General features: G+C 33.9%; 1 protein-coding gene across 6 annotated transcripts in view; it reads right to left on the bottom strand.

The window, feature by feature from the left end:
• Window positions 1-22,441, bottom strand: part of LOC105837229 (tuberin) — a 210,931-nt gene that overhangs the window by 165,456 nt on the left and 23,034 nt on the right. For all 6 annotated transcript variants that reach the window (XM_036289105.1, XM_036289113.1, XM_036289124.1 and 3 more), the window contains exons 10-15: window positions 12,731-12,899; window positions 12,445-12,666; window positions 12,130-12,382; window positions 8,383-8,501; window positions 8,119-8,283; window positions 7,389-7,554 (exon numbers count right to left, since the gene is read on the bottom strand). In XM_036289105.1, the coding sequence (XP_036144998.1) occupies window positions 7,389-7,554; window positions 8,119-8,283; window positions 8,383-8,501; window positions 12,130-12,382; window positions 12,445-12,666; window positions 12,731-12,899 (1,094 nt within the window). The remainder of the gene's footprint in view (window positions 1-7,388; window positions 7,555-8,118; window positions 8,284-8,382; window positions 8,502-12,129; window positions 12,383-12,444; window positions 12,667-12,730; window positions 12,900-22,441) is intronic.

Consider the following 22,441-nt stretch of genomic DNA (forward strand, 5'->3'; position numbering starts at 1 on the left):
ATTCTAATAATTAGTAAGAGCTAGTAAGAGTTGGCAGTATTAAACCCCAATCATAAGCAAACTAAGGTCAAAATAGAGATACAACAAAATAAGAGTAAAATAAGGACGCTGAGATAGACTATACATAGAAAACGCAGTAAATGACATTTAAACAGATTCATAAGCTAGAAGATATGCGCGAAGAAGACACTTAAAAGTATATAGTGAAAGCGCAGATACAATATGATCAGAGAGAGAGTGCCAAAAGTAGACCGCCGATAAATGAAAGGAATTTCTATAAGCACTAGTTCGATGAGGAGGAATATGGAAAATTTATGATGATGAAATTGCGATTAGATCTCCTAACTGAAGGATTAAGATGTATGAAGAGTTCGCGTAGATAGGAAGGAGACTGAAGATAAAGAATGCGGTATGTTAGGCAACCAAGAAAATACAGCCTCCTATTTTCAACAGAGAGCCATTCAAGACAACGTCTGTACGGTGTAATATGTTCATCGCGCCTTAAGTTGAAGATGAATCTAATACAGCAGTTCACAAGCCTCTGTAACCTAATATTCTGTTCATCAGTCAAACCATGATAAACCAAGCAACAGTAGTCTATATTAGAGATAATCAAAGTATTGACCAATTTGATTCTAAGCGCAGTCGAAAGAGAATTTTTATTGAACTTAAGCTTATACAAGGCGTAGTGAACATTTTTAGAGACCCGTAAAATAAGTTTGCTCCATGACAGGTTTGACGTAAAAATGACACCCAAATTCCTCACCTCACTAACAAAAGATAAAGGGGTGCTATCAACTATAATAGGAGGGAAAAGAGAGGTGTCCATGTTTCTAGTGTGAGGTTGACTAGCTAAGATGATTGCGTTAGACAAACATGTTAGATTAATTTTGAGACCATTGTTGTTTGCATACTCAAATATAGCATTAGCATCTTTAGAGATCAATTTCAGGCCACGAAGGACATTCATAGGAGAGCAGGAAAGATAAATTTGCAGGTCATCAGCAAACAGCATATGACCAGAAAAGGACAAAACATTGCCAATATCATTTATGAAAAGTGAGAATAGCAGCGGACCCAATACAGAACTTTCAGGTACACCAAGGGAGGTTGGAAGCCATTCAGAGCGATTTCCGGCTTCATCTATTACAGCCTGAGATCGACCAGTTAAGTATGAGTAAAGCCAAGTGACAACTGAATCGGAAATACCAAGTACTTTGAGTTTGGTAAGAAGTCGGAGATGTGGGACGGTATCAAACGCCTTGCTGAAGTCAAATTAAGACTAAGATAGTGATGAGTCCGGCATCCATCCCTGCCCTAACGTCATCACAAACACGTAGTAGAGCGGATTGGGTGTTATGGTTGGACCGATATGTCGATCGCCTCGGATCCAAAAGATTGTAGTTATTTAAGTAGTCAACAATTTGGCCAGCGACTTTTCAAGGATTTTGGACATTTCCGGCAAATTGGCAATCGGTCGAGTGTCAGACGGGGACCTAGGATTACTAATCTTGGATAGGAGACGGATGAGAGCTTCCAGTGAGATGGAAAAACAGAGAGTTGCAACGACTTATTAAATAGATCCGTAATCCACGAGATACGAGGCCATGCTAAACGCAGAACATAAAGTGGTATGCCATCAGCGCCCGACGCATAAGAGTGAAGAGGGCTATAAGCAATTAGATTATAGATCTTGTTAGATGTGACAGGAGAGAACACAAATTCAGGACGACAAGGTGGACAGGATAAAGAAGAGATGGCAAAAGTAAAGTCAGCAAAGCATAGCGGCGAAGCAGAAAAAACAAAAACATAATAAGAGTTTAGCTGGGATGAGATAAAAAAATTGAGTGAAGAACCAAAGGTGGACCTGGTGAGACCAAGTCGAGCCAGGTCCCTCCAAAGTTTGGCAGGATCAGTAATATTTTCAAGGAAGGCAAGAAGAAACTCGTTCTTAGCACGCCTAATATCAGAGTTCAGTTGGTTTCTGAAGTGTTTATATCTGAGATATCCGAGCAGACTGTTAGACTGCTTGGCCTGCTTGAATAGAGTATTGCGAGCGCGTAGGCGGTCCTTCAGATCCTCAGTAAGCCATCGCACCGACGGCCTTCTAACCACAAAAGTGCGAGTCGGAGCGCAAACGTCAAGTGCATTGCAGAGAGGGTCAGCATTGCACTAGATTCATGAACATAAGATTTGTAAGATAAGTTGCTAATGACAGTAGAAGCACTGTCAACTTCGACGTTAAGAAGCTTAAGAAATTCAGAGTCCACTATACGCCTGTAGCCTCTCCTCCTTATAAGGTGCTCAGTGTCGGCTTGAATTTTTATGGACAGGGCGAGAGACAGGTCATGACCGGCTATGAAAGGACTCGAAGACTTCATAAAAGATACAATTTTTTCACAATCATCAACTATGAAGACATGAAGCCATGTATTAGAGAAAGCTGTATAAAAGGTGGCTTCAGATTGGACAATATGAAGTGATAGGCCAAACATAAGTTTCCGTAAATAAGCTGCCTCGAATTGGTCGGTCAACAAGTTGCAATTTAGATCACCTCCGATAATTACGTTTTTATACATATAGGAAACACAGGTGAGCGACGCAACAAATTTATTAAGGAGATAGCCTTTTGGCCTTCTGTACACGGATGCAAACAACAATGCTTCATTACTAGATAAGCGAATTTCAACAATCAAATATTCTGGTTCGTTAATGTGACCACCGTCTGACACGGAAACAATAGAAGCTTTAAGTGATTTATACGTAACAAGCTACCCCCCCCCCATTGGGCCTACACGATCATTGCGAATTAAGAAGTAATCATCTAAGGCCACTAAATCATCAGAGATGCCTTCTTTCAGTCAAGTTTCAGAAACAGAAATGATATGATGAAGAAAGAAAGAGAGAGAGAGAGAGACGTATTTGTAGATGTAGAATATTAAAACCAATATTTAATATTTTATTGAATATTATAAAAAATAGTAATGTAAAAATTTATAAATTACATTCTTTATTATAAATTATGTAGTATAAGTAAATATTCAATTTTTATTATAATTTACAATTTAATTATACGAGGATTACATTGAAAAAGAGATGCAGCTCTTCTATATAAAACACGCATTTTAAAATTTTCAAACATTTTTTCTCATCCATGATTACGGGTGTTTTATATGTCGTAAAACATCGTGTCGCTAATCCTCTTTAAAAATTATTATTTACGATAGTAACCACGAACTGTAAGAAAAAATTTCAAAGAATTATACCGTATGAGTAGTGTAAATACTATCGTAATTTGATTAAAAACATAATAAAAATTTCAATAATTCCTCCTTAATCCGCGTTTACTACTTACCATAATAATTTTTACTATAAAGTTTTCTCTGTGTATTATAAGTCTATCACAGGGATTAATTTTAATAAAAATATAAATTTCTTACTTATTTAATTTTTAATTAAGAATATAAATATAAAACAAAAATTTTATTTAGTTGTTATTTTGATTTTAACTGATAAAATCTTGTAATGTTTTTTGAAGAAGTATAAGTTCTTTTTTCGAGCACATAATAACAGTTTTTTTAATTTCTAATGACAATTTACGACGTTTAAGACTATCATCAAAAAATATATCTCTTATTAAAAATAATTGTTATTTATTTAAAAAAAATCAATTTAGTAATTGCTTCTTTAAGCATTAAAATTGATATTTTTTGATACACATGTATGTACACGTACACACATATTTTTTGTCATTAGAAAATATTATTTTTATTAAAAAAAAGTAAGAAATTATCATAACTCAAAGGGAGAATTCAACATTACGCGTCACTCGTGCGTAGCCATTGCCACTTGTTGTAACAACTCCCCCCGCGCGCCTAGCAATCTCAAGGCCCAAACGCTGGGAGGGGGGGCGGCCGGGCGCTCGGCGCGCTTGCATTTACCGGTAGGCCGGGCTAATACAGCAAATTTTACAAGACAATAACTCGTTAACTATTGCGAAAATGAAAAAACGGTAAAGGACTTTTCTATTTAGTTTAATGCGCTCTACCTGCTCATAAACTTATTCCATAAAGTTTTACCGAACACCCTGTATATATATATATACATTGTGACGTTGCAGTTTCGCTGCGGTACCGCAGCGTCCCTCCGCCGTCACAAGGCCCGAGCTCGCGCTAGCGAGAACGGCCGGGAGGTGCAGGGAGCGTATCGCGATCCTCGGCGGGCCACATTGGCGATATTATTTGCGAATTCTAATTATATTTCTTTTTGTATTTTGCGTATCGGGCGCTTCACTCGACGAAAACCGAGGAACACCGCACAGGACAAGGAATTCGGCCTTGGCGGAGCAGCGGAAAATAGAGAACAGGGCCGAGGCATAGGACGATTACCTCGAAGGTATGGGACCCCAGCGGGAACCGCGAGGCAAGCGGCACGGCAGAAAACTGGACAAGGTGTCACATTGGAAAAGCCGACAAAGCCAGCCGCAGCGGAAGACCCTTCAGCTTTAACCAGCCTCCCGCATCGGTCCCGGGAAGATTATACTAACCGGAAGACCGCCTGCAAGGGAAGAGGATCAAAAATCCGCGATCAAAGGACGCCTGACGGAAATTGGGTACGCCGTTGAGCGCAAACTGTCGCGAGGCGCGTACCGCGTACCCCTTATTGGCTGACGCCATGCGCAGCCACGTAGCGCACCCCCTGCGTGGGACAAATACTCAGGCAGTATTAAATTAATCAGTAATTAACTCTTATTTTAACTATTAAAAGCACTCATGTTAACACTATTGTTAATACTTTTAATATTTAAAATAAGTAATAATTACTGGCTAATTTAATACTGCCCAGTATTATGTTTGGATAAACTTCCTAAAACGACATTTACCTTCGATTTTTTAAAAACTGTATTCTTACGTATTTTGGCGCGTTGATTACGAATATGATAGTGAAATTAGCGCAAATTTGATTTTTATGGCGGAAACCATAAAAAACCATAAAAGTCAAGGTTTTTTTCATTTATTTCCGTAAATAATAAAAATTTCACAAAATACTTCAGATAAAAGTTGTAGATCTTACATACACATTTTATGTTCTATCTATTGAATTTTGCCATAAAAACAATAGTTTTAAGAAAAACGGTTAAATGTTCAAAACTTCATATAACTCATCCAACAAACCAACATTTTTTCGCACACACATACAAGGGCGGGCTTCGCAAAGCTCCCCTCCCGCATTCACCCCGTCGGTAGGAATGCCTTGGAAAGTCGCAAACCCATGTGATACAATAAGAAGCATAGACACTTCTTCGCTGTAACCACACGCACGCAGGCACATACGCATGCACGCACATAGGGAGGGTGCAAAGGGAGTTTCGCCTGTCTCCCGCATCCACCACGCCGGTAAGGGTGTCCTCGAAAGTCGCAAACCCATATAGTACAGTACAAGCGTGGACGTCGTTTCGCTCTATAAACAAAAGGGAGAGTGTGGGTGGACCTTGCTACGCGTGGAAAGTCGCAAACCCATGTGGTACAGAAAACACGCGGGCAAAGAAGATACTTTTCCCCTTCTATTATTAACTAATAAAATTAACTAATAAAACTCAAATTGTGTTAGATATGTTTCATGAAATTTTAAATATTTAATGTCGTTTTTCTCAAAAACTATTACCTTTGTAGCAAAAAATCAATACAACATAAAATATGTATTTTGATAAGATCTACAACTTTTATTTGAAGTATTTTATTAATTCCCATTATTTACGAAAATAAATAAAAAAAACCGTAATTTTTATGGCTTTTTTATGGTTTCCGCCATAAAAGTCAAATTTGCGCCAATTTTCACCATCATATTCGTAATCAGCGCGCCAAAATATGTAAGAATAAAGTTTAAAAAAAAATCGGAAGTACGTCGTTTTCGGAAGTATGGCCTTGTATTTTTATAAGAGTTCTAAGTAAAAGCAAAAGGAACAGTTTTTTTTATGGAGTTTGATCTCTTGAATGCAATAAAAAAATTTTTTTTAATTTACAAGGTACGGGGAACACCTTAAAAATTGGACAAAAACTGGTTCAAATTGATTTTATATTTTATCTTTTATAAATTTTATTTGTTTCAATTTTTGGAAATTTTTATATATTGTAACTTTTTCTTACTTATTTTTATATTTTGATTAATAAAAAATAAATGAAATTGTTGTTATATTTTTCAAGTTGATTTATTTTTATACTGCATCCACCATCTTGAACTACTTGAACTACTTAAAAAAATCAATTAATAATCATAGTTTATACTTTAAAGAGGCAAACTCCATCACTTCAATCATTTACAACAGTCATGGACAAAATTTTTCGAAGTTTCCTACTATAAAAAGTCAATAGTCGATGAAAAAATTTATATCAACTTTGAGCCGCCATATTTAATTTCCAATAAAAAATTTTGAAATTTTGACCCCGGAATCTGAAAGAGCTACTCTTTTTACGTAGAAGAGCATATTTTGTTTTAAGTTTTCATGTGATCTCATCACTTTTCTGAGCCAAAAACCAATCGACTATAAAATGTTCGCTTGGGAAGTAAGGGGTTAAGGGGATCCGGGAGTGAGAGAGTTACCGACATTTTTTGGGGAACTTGGATTTTCGAATTGAAATAACAGAATGCAAAATCCTTTTACAGGATTAAAGTACGCACAAAAATGAAGGGGGCGACGTACGATTTGTTCTGATAAATAAAAAAAATTTGTTATTTATTAGTCCTAACAACAATATTTGCTTTATACGAAAAATCTACAGTTTATATGTATAAAATAATCACGTCGCCCCCTAGAAAAAACTCTCAAGAATAATATCGTGCAATTAGAAATAAGATTAGAACCCTAGAAAAAGATTCGCATTCCGCAAATTGAAAAATAAAAAAACAAAAATTTAGGTTAAGCATACGTAAAAAGTCGATAAGTAGAGTAATATGAAAAGTTTTTTTCGTTCTCAATATAAAATTCAATTCATAGATTGATATTAATATGTGTACTTTAATTCTGGAAAAGAATTTCTAAATCTATACAAAAAATACATATGAAATATCATTAATAATGTGCATGAATGACTCTACATCGACCTCGATTAAATTTCAAAGGTATTCCAGAATCCCCTTAACGACATTTTTATTATACCGCGATGACTTTTTGTTTTACTTGGATATTTTCAAATTTACTAAATGTGACGGATTTTAGAAACACTTTTTTTGTAAAATTTCATATGCAGAATTCTGTCATTTTGCAGAATTCTTTCAGAATTGTATGCACGAAATGTAAAAGATTAAAACCTTTCTGTAATCGTATTTAAAAAATATACAACACTGATCATTAGAGGATTAAGCATTTGTTTTGACAACATGCAACTTACTTGATAAAAATTCTATAATAGGCATAGCAATGTAAACTGTTGCAGAAATTTTAGATAAATTCAATAGCACTTCAGATAACAGTTTATTCATTGCGTCACGCATTTCTAAAGTGCAGATTGTTAGACTTGTTACACATTGGCTTGCACACTTTGCTGTGAGACCAACCTGAAAATAATAAAATTTTTTATCACTCCGAACCATAGATACATAAATAGAGCATAAACTCGCTTTGGTCCTAAACCCTTGGTTCCAAGATATAACTACCAAGATTATTTGAAAAGATCTCCTTCGCGCATGCGCATTCGCATATTTCCAGCAGACGCATGCTACTAAGGTCAAAATATATGTAAATATATGTATTATGCATGTACTTTTCACAACACACCATTTCATATTTGCATTTAAATATAAAAAACTTTAAAAATATTTCGGTTTCTCATGGCAATCAGACGATTCTTTGACTAATATAGTCAAAGAGGCAATGACAATCCGCCGAAAGAAATCAATTGCGTATGCGTAAAAGAGGAATAATTGCTCCCTTTCCCCCCTTATCTTGGGACCCAAAAAGTTGGACAATGCTCCATCTATATATCTATATAAATATGTACGTAGATAAAAATATCTTCATGTATTATAATTCTTGGGGGTGTGTGTGTGTGTGTGTGTGTGTGTGTGTGTGTGTGTGTGTGTGTGTGTGTGTGTGTGTGTGCGCGCGCGCGCGCATTTTACCTCTAGACATTTTATTAAACTTTGTTGTAAATAAGGTTCCAAGTGCCCATGATATGATGCCAGAGATGCTAATACTGGAAAAACGTAGACTCGAAATTCGGACAGAGTAAATTTAGGTGGAACATTATACAGTGACTCGGGGAGACGCAAACTTTTATCACTCACCTAAAATTAGATTATATTTAGCGATATTAATAAATAATTAAAAAATAATATAAAAATTAAAAAGAACAAAAGAATAAGTTTAACCATTCTATGACTAACCATTGAACACAAAGCTGCTGCAAAAAAATCAATATCATTACTCTGACGAGACAATACTAGTGCTCTATTCTGCATCACTTGAGGTAATTCTTTTAATATAAGGTATAAAACTTTCCAATCTGTCAAAAAAGTAATATATTTGTATATATATATACAAATAATAATTATATACCATAAAAGTATTTCAATCATTTAATTTTAATCAAGGTTGGATAATTTCATAAATGTATAATAACTATATTTGGTTCAGAGAGACGCCGCCCGTGCGCATAATAGCGGATAAAAAGATCAGAGTGGGGAGGGCGTACCGTCTTATTTTATATCGTATATATGGCACTTGGACCCACGGCTATTATCTTACTGCAGTAGTGTCAATTCATTAATTTTATTTCATTCATAATATTAATTAATTTTATAATATTATATAATTAATATTCCAGGTTTCTGCCATCATTAATTTAACTAAGTATTAGAATAAAAGGTAATTATTCAGTTTAGGGGAGGCAGCTCCGATGATCTAGACCTTGACATATCAAGGTCACCCTTCTGAGTGACTTTATTGTTATTTAAAATTGTGGGCAAATAGCGAATTAAAAATGTTTGGGTTAGGTTAGGAAAAAAAACCGGGAGGGGGTGCAGGGGGACGGGCGGAGCCCCTCTCCCACTCACACGTTCTCTGCACCACACTTTGCAGTATAGGAGAGTATGAAATATTTATATACAATAATAATTTTATTTATTCGTGATATTCTTCAATAGGATACATTGAAGCTATATAATACATATAGTGTTCTTTTCGGGTGCCATATCGTGGTATTCCAGCTCGAATATTCCGCCACAGACGTTCAATATTTTGAGTATGTACTCCTGTACTTAAGTTCATAAAATTTTCACTATAATTAACTGTTTATGCGTATAATTATAATTACTTAATGAACTGTGTGCCCACCAACTATCGCTATGAATAATAGTGCCTGGTAAAATACAATGACGTATAATTGGTAGCAAGATTTCAAAGAATCGCTGTTCAACAAGTACAATAAATAAACGGCCTATGTTTCGTTCAATGGCTTCAAATAATCATTGACCAGTTATAAGACGTCCGCGATGTATAAGTCAAATATAAGTCTTTATTATTGATGTAGAAAGAATTAAATTGCACAATCACTGTTATCTATCTTAATTTCCAATATATATATATTTTATATCATTTAATAATATATGAAATGCGTGATTTGCATGTTTGCTAATTAATATACAAAGCGTGGTGCAGAGAACGTGTGGACGCGGGAGGGGTGGAGCCTGCGCGCGGCTGCACCCCCTCCCCGTATTTTTTCCTAACCTAACCTAACCCAAACATTTTTAATTCGCTATTTGGCCACAATTTTGAATCTAAAGTCGCAAACCCTTGTGGTAAAGTACAGGCATGGACGTCGTTTCGCTCTGTAAGCAAAGGAAGATGGATCTCGCTACGCGTGGAAAGTCGCAAAACCATGTGATGTACTCCTATACTGAATAATCATGTGTCGTATTTATAAAACTTTTTTGTTAATAATTTTTTAACAAATCACGAGCGACGGCTAAAATCTCTCAAAGGTCACTCAGGAGGGTGACCTTGATGTCAATCTACATCGGAACTGCCTCCCCTAAACTGAATAATTACTGAATAAAAATGTACTCGTAATACGAAACTAAACTGTTCCACAATATTTAACTATCAATATGCCAAATATTCCGGTGGCCCTGCGTTATTTGTTGCTAGCACTCCCAGTGAACACAATAATATAGTAGCAATGTAACAGCAATGTAACTGAATATAACAGGTTACATTACTTTGATGTTACACGTAACTTACACGTAAGGTACAATTTCCGACTCAGCAATATAACATGTTATCTAATCGTCACACTACAGTTACACGCGTTCCGTTTCACGCATAATACGCATATCCTGTTTCTAAAAATGATAACATAAAGAGACTTCTAAAAGATAACATAATGATGTCAGAATGTTAACCAATGCGCCGTTTTTAGAGAACAGAAAGATATTATAAAACTGATATCTAAAAGATTTCTTAAATTGGATATCTTTAAACTGCAATTAAAGAAAAATAAAACAAAATAAAAATTTTATTAAAAAAAAATTCTTTTTATCAACAATACATACTAAATTTAGGACAAATTTTTATTAATTAGTTAAATTTAAATTATATTATTTTATTTTGTTCTTACTTGCCGCTGGTAGGTTTTAAACCCGGGACCTTAGGATGACAAACCTTGTACTCTATCTGCTACGCCAATTTGATATGGGTACTTATTATTGTCTACATATACCTTTATGTTATAAACTGACGCAATTATATTATTTTTTATAAAAGCAATTAAATTTTGCAAAACATTAAAAATAAATAGCATTGATTTATTTACTTATTAATTTCATTGTTAAATTTATCTTTTTCCATAACTTTAATAATTTGATGGAAATCGTGATCTATTTAGCACTAATACTTTGAAGCGTTCAAATGGTTAATTAGATGGTTAACTATATAGATCATATATTCTAAGAAAAATTTAATAGTACATTTATTATCTTGTTTTTGTTCAGTACATGATAAATTTAGATTTTGTGCATTTTTTTGTGCGCAGTAATTGTAGACAAACCGTTATTTTTGAAAACATTATCTTTATGATAATTTTTTTAAATATCAAATAGATATCTCATTCAAGATATTATAGTGTTGTCCGATTTCTGAGTCAACTACGACGCATCGTTCCGTAATAACATTGATACGAGCGTGTTATGTTATGATTATACAATTTTTGTTACATAACTGTAACGCTCAAACGATGTATAACAGTTATATTACTTGCGTATAACAAATGTTACATAATAGGTTATTTCCATGTTATATAGTACCTACATATCACAAGAATAACAATGTTACATTACATGTTACTTTGTTATTCTTGTGATATGTAGGTTATATTGTCGCTATAAAACGTGGTCACTGGGCTGGTAATCAGCGCGAGCAATAAGACGGTGTAGTGAAGGTTGCCCTCCGCGAACCGGACAAAAACTCTACTCCAAGCAACGTCTCTCGTTGAGTATAGACTGTATATCCAATTCAATAAATATAGACTGTGTATCCAATTTGAGAAACATAAAAAGTTAAAGAAACACTTTGTACAACACAATTATATCTTTATCTAACAATACAACAAGTTGATAACTGTACAGCAATTTTCTCTTTCCATTTTTTGACGTTTTAATGTGCGCGCGTGCGCGCGTGTGTAAACATACATATAAATTTAATTGAAAGAAATAGTTTATAAAATTACTTCAGTTACATAAAAAATTCTATGAACAAAAAATAAACAAAGTTTAAAAATACGTTAAAATAAGTTAATAAAAATAACAAAGAAATTCATAACGCACGCATGCACGCACGCATGCACGCACACATATACATTCACATGTTCATTAAAATACATTTTACTAAAAAACGTATTTTTTCTTTTACATAATTTTTAATTTATAGAAAAAATTAATAAGTTAAAGTTTATGTGTTTTAAAAATAATTAATTAAATTTGAAAATTAACTTATTTAAAATTAACCAAGTTATTAGGTTAGATTAAAAGTTATTAACTTTTAAACATCATTTAATTTTTTAACTAGTTATTATCCAACTCTAATTTTAATTTTTTTGGTTTTTAATAATCTATAAAATAATAATCTTCAAGCATTACCTTTTTCTTGTTTGATACATGAAATAATAGCTTTACACCCATAAGTCAAAGATATTGGAGTAATGTGACAAGATAAATGTTGCAATGGCACTGGACTTATTGGCGGAGGACTGTTGCTTCCACCGGTATTATTCATACGCTCATTTGTACCATGTTCCAAAACAAGATATGGACTAAATCGTGTCACAGTACCATCTAACATACCAAGATGATAGAAAGAATTTGCTCGAATTTTTAAAAAACAGTCGAAGATCTGCAATATATTATATTAATCAACATATATCCATAAAATTTATCTGATTGACAAATAATTACCAAATAACGTATTGTTGATACATTATAAAAGACTGACGGATCTTTGTAATGTTGCTCAAGATGATTTACTAAAATTTTATAAGCACAAATTGTATGACTTGACGGCAAACGATAAATTTTAGAAATAAATATCTTTATAATTCCAATGACAGCAGTTTTTATATCTTTAATATCGGCATCCGTAGATATTGTAGTGTCTGATGTAAAAGGCTTGTTGATTAGCTAAAATTAATTCTTTTGTTATATATACACACTCATATTATTTGTATTAAAACAATTCTGATACCTTTTCCAGTATGTCTAAAAGTTCGACGCATCGCTTGGTATCACATTCCAAACAAAGATCTATTAGTAAATTTGCTGTGACAGTGCGTATCGTTATATCTGGATCTGTATCCACATGTTGTGTATATGGTACAACTATTCGCTCAATTAATTCATCTTCATATCTAGATCTTGAATAATATATCAAATAACGTTTATATTGCATAAATATACCCGGTATCCCACTTTAATTTTCGTGCCGTAATTTGAAAACAATGCATTAAAAAAATGTATTTATTTAAAATTGCAGGTAAAAGAAACCATCAGGGGTGCGTTCCACTTAACGCCCGCAACGCTCATGAGCGTTGCTTATCCTTGTTTAATATTTGATAACCAACAAGGATGAAATGATTCCACGGTCGTTGCGAGCTTTAAGTGGAACGCACCCCAGATAAACTAATTATATAGAAAGAAAAGATGGCGGCCCGTGATAAACAGATAAGACTTTCGAACCCGGAGTTTTGTAGGAAGAGGAGGTGAAATAGTGCCCAAAGAGAGTTAAAAATTGGAGGCAAAGAAAGCGAGACATGAGAGGAAGCCCAAACATTGAAGGAAGGAAAGGAAGAAGCACGAGAAGCAGGAGAACAAGTTGAAAAATTGAAGTAAGGCATCAGAGGAAGTGGAGAAATAAAGAGTATAAAAGTAGTGCACAGAGAGGGCGCCAGAAGAAAAAAGCGATGAAGTGGTGACAGATGGCGCGTGTGGAGAGAAGATCGGAGAGAGAGGAAGTCAGGACGTGCATTGAAGAAGCTGGGAGATGTAATTAGGAGATTCAGAAGCAATGTATCGATATATCGAGATTAAGCGGATCGATGGAGAAGAAAGAGCAAGGAGGAAGTTGACGAGCCGAAAGAGGGCAGCAGTAGGCGGTGATAGTGAAAATCGGAGCACGTGCGATAAATCGATATGTTAATGGAAGATCGATGGTCGAGTGAAAAATATACGGTTATGGTAGGCAGGCAGGTTATAGGTGTCCCAAGATGGAGGCGGGGAATGCGACGTGGCCGCGCATTTCTCGCCGAGTCAGTGCGATGCGGGCCCGCCGGACTTCTCCGTAAAGAGAAGTCCCAATGGCGGGTTCCGAGCAGGGCCCTCCCCACCTTCCTCCCCTTCAGGAAGTTAGAGAAAGGGGAGGGCATCGATGCGGTGGCCGGGAGGTGGTGGACTACTTCGTGTGATCCCGTCTCCCGGCCTATAGCACCGGCAGACGGCTATACTAGAGTTTTCAGTGGGTATTGAGGAATTTCTCAAATTTCCCGAGTCCCACATATCCTCTGCCGATTTCCCCATCGGCAAAAGAATGCGTAAACGCATTTTCCCTAATATAAAAAAAAGGGCAGGTTATGGTGTAGCGTGGGAAGAGTAGGAAAGAAAGTAAGAGAGATAAAGGTATAATCAAGTAACTAGAAAGAGTAACGATGGAAAAAGTATTGGTTGAGCTAATAGAAATAAGAAGGTGAGTGTATAGGAAAGTTGAGAGAGATAAGGAGGTATATGGAGGAGGTGGTGATGATAGTGAGAGAAAGGTGTGTAAAGACTGGAGGTAAAAGAGAGAGTGAAAGTGAAGAAAGGCAGAAGAGATTGAGAAAAAAAAGGAAGGCAAAGATGCAGAGGAAAGAAAAGAAAAAGAAGGAGAGAGAAGAGAACCGTGGCACGGAGTAGGAGAGCAAGAGGCTGGAGAAGAAACAGAAGAGAAAAACAGCAGACAAGGATAGAAAGCAAGGAGAGGAGAGCTAGAGGAGGCTGGAGGTAAAAAAAGGAGAGAAAAATTGAAGAAAAGACGGAGATTAAGGGAAGAGAAAAAAGATGTCAAAAGGAAGGAGGAGCAGAGAAAACAGGAAGGATGCAAGAAAAGAGAAGATAGGTAGGAAGAACAGGAGAAGACAGAGAGGGCTGGTAAAGTACAGTGAAAAAGGAGGAAAAGGGCAAGAAAAGAGAAGCGAGAAAGAAGAGAGAAAGTGGAGTGGAAGAGCAAGGAGGAGAGTGTAAAGAAAGAGAGTGTGAAAGAGAGTATAAAAGATGAGAAAAGAGTGAAGACAAAAGAAAGCGGAAAATGGGATAAAGGGGCGGACGAGAAAGAAGAGGAACGAAATAAGAACACAAGAAAAAAAGAGGAAAGAAAAAAAAGTAGAAAAAAAAGATAGAAAAGAGAAAAGAAGAGGAGTGGAGGATGGAAGTGTGCAGAAAGAGTGCAAGGAGGTGATGGGGAAAGAGAAAAGGAAAACAGTAAACAAGGATAGAAAGCAAGGAGAAGAGAGTAAGAAGCTAAAAAGGAAAAAGAGAAAGGCGAGACAGGAGAAAGGATGGAGATTAAGTAAAGAGAAAGAGGATGTCGCAAGAAGGACGCAAGAAAAGAGAGAATACGTAGGCAGAATAAAGACAAGGAGAGGAGAGAACCAAAGGGAGTAAGAAGGAAGCAAAGAAAAGAGACAAGAAAGTGAGGGGTAACCGGATGGAGGATGTGGAAGGAGAAGAGTGAAAAGAAGTGCAGAAGAAGAGAAATGGACAGAAGAGAGAAGTTGAGAAGAGAGCAAAAGAGGAAAAAAGAACAAGAGGTGTGGTGGGAAAAATAAAGGACAGCCAAAGGAGGAAGGTAAATGAAAAGATAAAGAGGAGAGTGGAGGAGCGAGAGAATAGTTTACAGAAAGAGAGAGAGAGAGAGAAAGAGAGGGGGGGGAGAAGAAAGACAAATGTCATTTGGAGAGAAGTGGAGGGAATCAACCCGGAAAAGAGATTTATAGAATACGTGATAGAAAGAGCGTTGGAGAGGATAGTCAAGATGGGTAAGATAGAGAAAAATCGGGGGAAAGCAAGAAGGTGGGTTTTGATAACGGAATTGGAAAGAGTAGCGAATAAGAAGGAGATATTGAAAAAAGGAAGAGATTGGAAGATTTTGGGGAGTGGGGATGGACAAGGACATCCCAATAGAGGAGAGAAGGATAAGGTGGAGGATTATAAAGGCGACGAAAGAGAAAGAACAAAGAGGGAAAAAAGATGGAGATGTTGAATAAGAAACTATAGATAGAAGATAAGAAGTGGAGATGGGACGGGGAGAGAAATAGATGGAGAAAGAAGGAAGAAGAATAAGGAAAGTGATGAGAGGGAGGAGAGAAGGGGACAACAGAATATGGACAATGAAAGGGAAGTAAGGTATTAAAAGAGAAGAGAGAAAAAGTAAATGGAGTGCGGGGGTGTAAGAGAGATAGGATAGAAAAGAAAGTAGTGGTAGAATTAGGAGAGGGCAGAGAGAAGAAAGAAGGAGGGAAGAGGAGAAAGATAGAGGGGGGAGAGGTCGTAGGTGGCCGTGGAGAGAAGGGAGGACAAATGTTTATAAGGCTGAACAATGGCCAGGGCGCAAGGTAAAGAATAAAATTTTTGTATGTTTTTGTAATGTAACTAATTGTAATAAAAGAAGAGAAGGAGGTTATGAGGGATCCCCCTGTTTGGTGGTCCCCTTGAGAACATCCGGCAACCCTAAGGCGAGACTGGAATAAACTATACAATTATACATATACATACTAACTAATTATATTATGCCCAACAAGAAAATAACATTAAACAGCGCATAAATAGGTAAAATAGAGAGAGTCGTATAACGCATATCTTAATATTATATTCAGGGTTGGGAAGTAATGCGCTATTCGTAACGTCGTTATCGTTACCGTTACTTATTTTTGGTAACAATCGTTATTTTTTTCTATTTATAACGGTGACGTCATTATATTTTTACAGTAATGATAACAAATTTAATCGTTACTTTAATCATTACTTTAATTGTATCTTTATTCAATAGATCGCGCGCCGGTCACATGCAAATTGCGCGCATTTTTAATTGCATAAATTCCGAAATAGGCAAAAAACAATTAGAACTTGCGCTAGTAATAAGCTGTATAATAGAAAGTCTTCTAATACTTATTATTAGCATGAATTCTGATTAGTTTCTGTCTGTTTTTTATTTCTTTTTATCAAGGTCTGAATGTGTCCTAAAGTTTGTTAATAATTCTTCTTACTTTTTTATATGTTAAATTACATATGAATATTAAAAGACTTTTATTAGCAGATGTGATATTAATGATTATACACGCAATTAGAAAAGTGTATATCCATATTAATATATTATATCTATACATATATAACACACACACACACACACACACACACACACACACACACACACACACACACACACACACACACACACACACACACACACACACACACACACACACATATATATATAATTGTGAGCTTTTAATAAGTATAAACTGTTTACTTTGATATAAAGTATTTATTACGAAGTGTGTATGAATGAGCGAACAGAATAGAACATTCGAGAAACTCGTTGGAAGATTAGGTAGGTTAAGGCAAAGAAGACGGGCGCTCAGCAGTATGGGCAAGATGTCCTCCCATTCCCAGCGCCGCTATGCTGTATACTTGAGAAGTGTGAGAAGCGTTAAATCCAACAATAATAAAAGTTTTATTATTCCTTTGTGGTTGGATTTTAACCTTAGTTAGTTTCGATTTGTAACGTATAGATTTTCAGTACTAACAATAAATAACCCAAACAGCACCTAAAACTAAAAGGTGACAAAAAGTTAACACTTTTAAGTTATCTTTTCGTCAAAGCCAAAAGACGTCAGTAAGACATCTTTTCGGCAAGTCAAAAAAGATAACATAAAATGGATATCTTTTTGTCATCTATTTTTTGTTACGTTTTCGGCAAAGTAAAAAAAAAAGATAAAAATATATTTTTGACCAATCTAAAATAGTTATTATTTTATATTATTTTAAATTTATATTTAACAATAAAATTATTCAAAAAATTACAAGAATTATTCGAGACCGTCCCAAATGCGCACAGTAACGGTAACACCACCAATCAGATTGCTGGGTTGGTTAGGGTTAGAATGAATTTATAGAATTTGATTGTCCGTTTGTTACTGTGCGCATCTGGGACTCACTCGAATATTCCATCGTGCATGTGATTATAAAGATAAGTAGAATTCGTTTGTATCGACCGAGTACTTTGTGCCTGATGATCTGAGAAGAAAGCAAAGATTAGTTCTATCTATGGTGATATATGGTGGAGTTAAGCCCTTGTCTAGTGCGTGGTTAATTTAAGTCTTTCGGGCGCGCAAGTGATTATAAACATATTTCACCGACCAAATTTTTAAACGTACTTTTATGATAATTGATACATAAATTACTCCGGGTTTTGCGTCGCTGTGTGACTCTATTCACTCTACCATGGGAAACATAACCTCCAAATGACAGGTACGTTTTTTCTGAATACACTAATCCACTTTGTTTACTTTCTTAATATTGGATCAAGCCTTCTTATCTATTTCTATAATTGATTGTCAATCAAGTCGATCATGTCCATGATCTTGTTTTACAGTTTCCTTGATGTGCTGGACTATATAAACAATTTATTTCTTATGCAGCAGTCACTGTCAAATATCGATGAAGTGGTGAATAATATAGAAAATAAAACACTATTGGTAAGACTCATGATAGCAATCCTGTGCTCGCTGGACAACAAGCAGTCATCCGAGAAATTTCAGTAAGTGATTGTATGTCGATTCTGATTTAGTTTAATTTAGTTAAGATATTGCAATATTAATTTATACATGCAATGTTTTATATGTATCTTTTTTATTTTATTTTTTCCAAAAATAATACATATTTATGTGTTAGGATGATATGTGTACCGTTTATCTACCTACCAAAATTTGAATTGCAAGCCTAATATGTAATCAACTGGAGCCTGTAGGTACCATGGCGATTGAATTAAAGTGATACTAAGTGAAGACTGAACCGTGAAGCTGTTGGCACTTCACTTTCGATCATTTGCATATGCTAGTGGAAGGAGTAGATAATCTAAAGTACGCATATTAAAAATATTTAGACATTATATTACTTAGACATTATCTTAAAATTATAATATCTACTACGGATTTCTTTGGTGATTTCAGAGTATTGACATAAAGAAAACAATATGGAGAATTTATTGTACCATTACAAGGAGTGATGCAGATGATGCAACATTTTAACAACTACATAAATATACCACAAGTGAAGCAATTATCTGATCAATTAAGGACGCAAAATGTATTTTTAATTCGTACCCTACAAACATTTTATGCCAGATAGATTTCCATAAAAATTTCAAAAGTAATTTATTTACACTACTTTTTTCCAAAATAAAGATAGTGATTGTGGCACAGTGAGTTGTGTGTCCGCTCTCTGATTACGCGGTTTTGAATCCAAGTCTCCTGCACAGAGAACAGACACACAACTCACTGCGCCACAGTCTTTACACAGTCGTTTGTATGGATAAAGTGCTTTTTTCACATTATATTGTAAGAGCTAATAATTAATAGAATTGATCCTTTGATTAAGTATATTATCTTTGTTTGGACAAAAGGTTCGTCAGATTCAGGATGAGTTGGCTTAGCAGATTACAGCGGATTTCAAACAGACTTTTTCAAAATCCAAAGCATTTCAATCAGTTAACAGAAAGATGTTTTTTTATAAAAATAATTATTTTTGCATCTCAAAAAAAATTCATAATTGATGACATACAATTGAGTTCTTTTTTAACTCTCTCTGCTATCTGGGATGTTTATTAAAATCTAACCTAACCTAACCTAATCTACAATTAGAAACCTGTTTAAAAACACTTACTAAAAGATGACTTAAGGTGACTAATTTTAGACATCTTTCATTTGTCTCAAAGATGATTAAAAGATGTCTAAAATTAGTCACCTTAAAATCATCTTTTGGACAAGGCTTAAAAGTCAACTTAAAGCAGGTCATGAGCCGACTTTTAGTTGACTATACGCTCTGACTAAAAGATGTCTTGGACTAAAATATGACCAGTTTTAGTGATCCTTTTAAACAACTTGGTGCTGTCTGGGTAAGTATTCTTTTTAATAAGGACAATAAAATAACGAAAAAATAACAAATCGTTATTTTTCTAGTAACGAGTAACGGTAACGAGTTACTTTTTAAAATTAGTAACAAGTAACGGCAAGGCGTTTTACTTTTATGAAGTAACGCTTCACCCTGATTGTATTATTGGTATTTAGTAACTATGACATAAAAAGAAACTTTCTTGTGCAAACCGACTTTTATTCTGTACCATTTTAAATCTTCCAATAATCCAAATAGCTCAAAGCTCTTGTTTTAAAACATTACAGAATATCATGCTTGTGAATAACTTCGTATTTTAAGATTTTGGGTTAGTAATCAGATAATCTAATTAAAAAGTCCAAAGTATGTAAAATCCACTCTGATTAATTTTTTCAGATTAAAATCTTTTTCACTCCAAAGGTCCCCCCGCCATTAAGACAGGTGAAATGTCTCTAGCCTTAAAATTGGAAAATAACTTTAAAATAATATTAGTGATGCTAAAAAAAATTTTGTAACATTGATTCCCATTTTTTCTCCCCTTTCTCACATCCCCCAAAAACCAGTTTTTAAAAATATTTTCTTTTCTTGAGAACTAAATTTAAAAATTTTGAAAAAAAGTTTTTTACATAAGGTATGACTAACAGTTTTTCCGTGAATTTTTATTATATCCTGAAATCACAATTCTAACTTAAACAAAATTTTTTTAATTTTGAAACGCTGTAACTTATAAACGCAGTTTGTTGTAGACACGAATTATATACAAAATGCTCATTTCGCATATTTTTTCAGATTTTTAAAAGGATCAATTTAAACTAGCAAAAAATTACATTTTTTAAGTCATTTTTTGCTATTTTAACAACATAAAAACTTTTTTAATTTTATCATTTGTACAGAAAATTATATTTTAATATAATATGTTTTTTCAAATTCTTTTAGATTTTTTGGAATTGTTTACCTTAATTTAGAAATGGGAAAAATGTATTTTTTACTATTTTTTTCACATTTTTAAGCTTGAAAATATTATTTTTTTATTATTCGCACTTAAAATTGTATGTTCAAATTCACTGCGTTTTCTTACTTTTTTTTAAGTCTGTGAAATTATTTTTCTAACCTTAAAATAAAAAAATATATTTTTCGTAATTTTTTTGACATTTCTAATTCTGAAAACGTTCGCTTTCATTACTTTTTACACTAAAAATAGCATATTCTATTATAATATACCATGTTTCTTCAATATTTCCAGATTATTTGGATGGCTAATCTAACCTAAAATGCAAAAAACATGTTGCTGACATTTGTTCAATTTTTGACCCTAAAAACACTGCCTTTTTGAAAATCTAATATTTTAGTATACTGTCCTTTTTAGAACATTTTTATATTGCTTGGAGTAGTTTACACAACCTAAAATTACAGAAAGCATTGCACACGTATATTATAAATCGTCCACCTATTTTGATTTTTTTATAATATTCTATTTTTTATCGCTTTTAATTTTTTACAAAAAAGTAAAAATAGAAATATTTGTTAATTACATTTCAGAAAATTATATGCGTTCTATTAGTTTAAATCAAATATTGAAAAGAAAATTAGAACTTTACGTTTACATTAATTTTGTGTACATATTTTTCTGTTATTGACTATAATTACATAATCCCACATGAAGTTCTTAATAACACATAATACTTCAAAATATGTTAAATTACGCTTACTTACTACAGAGAATTGATTTTTTTAATTTTTAATTTTTAAATAAATTGATGCAGCAATATTTTAATGCTTGCCCGTAGTTTAAGGGATCCTTTTAATAATTGGCACTTTTATTAATACAACATTTTTATAAAGTACAAATCGTTTAGCGCTCAAAATATTTGTGCAGTTTAATCTTAAAATAAATATGCGTAATTGTTACAAACAATCAGCAAAACATTTGCAAGTTTTATTATAAAACTTTATTTGTACTTTATAAAAATGTTGTATTTAATAAAAACAGGGAAGTAACGAGTTACTTGTAACAAAGTTACAGTTACAGTTACTTTTTTTGGTAACTAATAACTTAACTTAAATAATGTAATTCTTTTCTCCATCTGTAACTGTAACTTAACTTACAAGATGCTAACATTTGCTATGCCTACTTTCAAACGAGCCATAATACATTCGAAAGGGGAGATAAAAAAACAAAAACCGTGTTTTGACTTTTGGGTAAATGGGCCCTAGTTTCTAAAAAAATTTCATTGAAATATGTGCATTTTTGACTGGTAAGGTAAGTACAAAGGAAAGCCACTCTTTGACATAAAGCGCGGTGGCCGTGGGTGATACTTGCGCGCCTACTGTTTTGCTTTCCATGTAAGCTGGGTTCAAGACCAGTTCTAATAATTTTTTTCTACTCTATTATAAAATTCTGACATTCTTGTACAATATTGTGGAAGAAAATTTACATAAAAATATTGAAAACATAAATGTTTTCTCGCACCATAAACATATTATAAAAGCAACTTGCGTGTTGCAAATACATTTTTGTTATGTACGTTGGATGGAAAACACAACTGATTAATATTATAAAATATGTCACGTTTATTTGCTAATTTTAACACGTACCAAGCAAATTTGATCATATTAAAAAAATGAACGCGACATTGTATAAGAATATCAAAACTTTATAATAAATAAAAATGTATAATTTGTTATTATAATAAAATTATATAAATTTATATTTATTAAAACCGCAAATTCTTTATTATAAATAATAAAAAAATGAACT

Source organism: Monomorium pharaonis, chromosome 1, assembly GCF_013373865.1.
Source record: "Monomorium pharaonis isolate MP-MQ-018 chromosome 1, ASM1337386v2, whole genome shotgun sequence".
NCBI classification, from domain to species: Eukaryota; Metazoa; Arthropoda; class Insecta; order Hymenoptera; family Formicidae; genus Monomorium; species Monomorium pharaonis.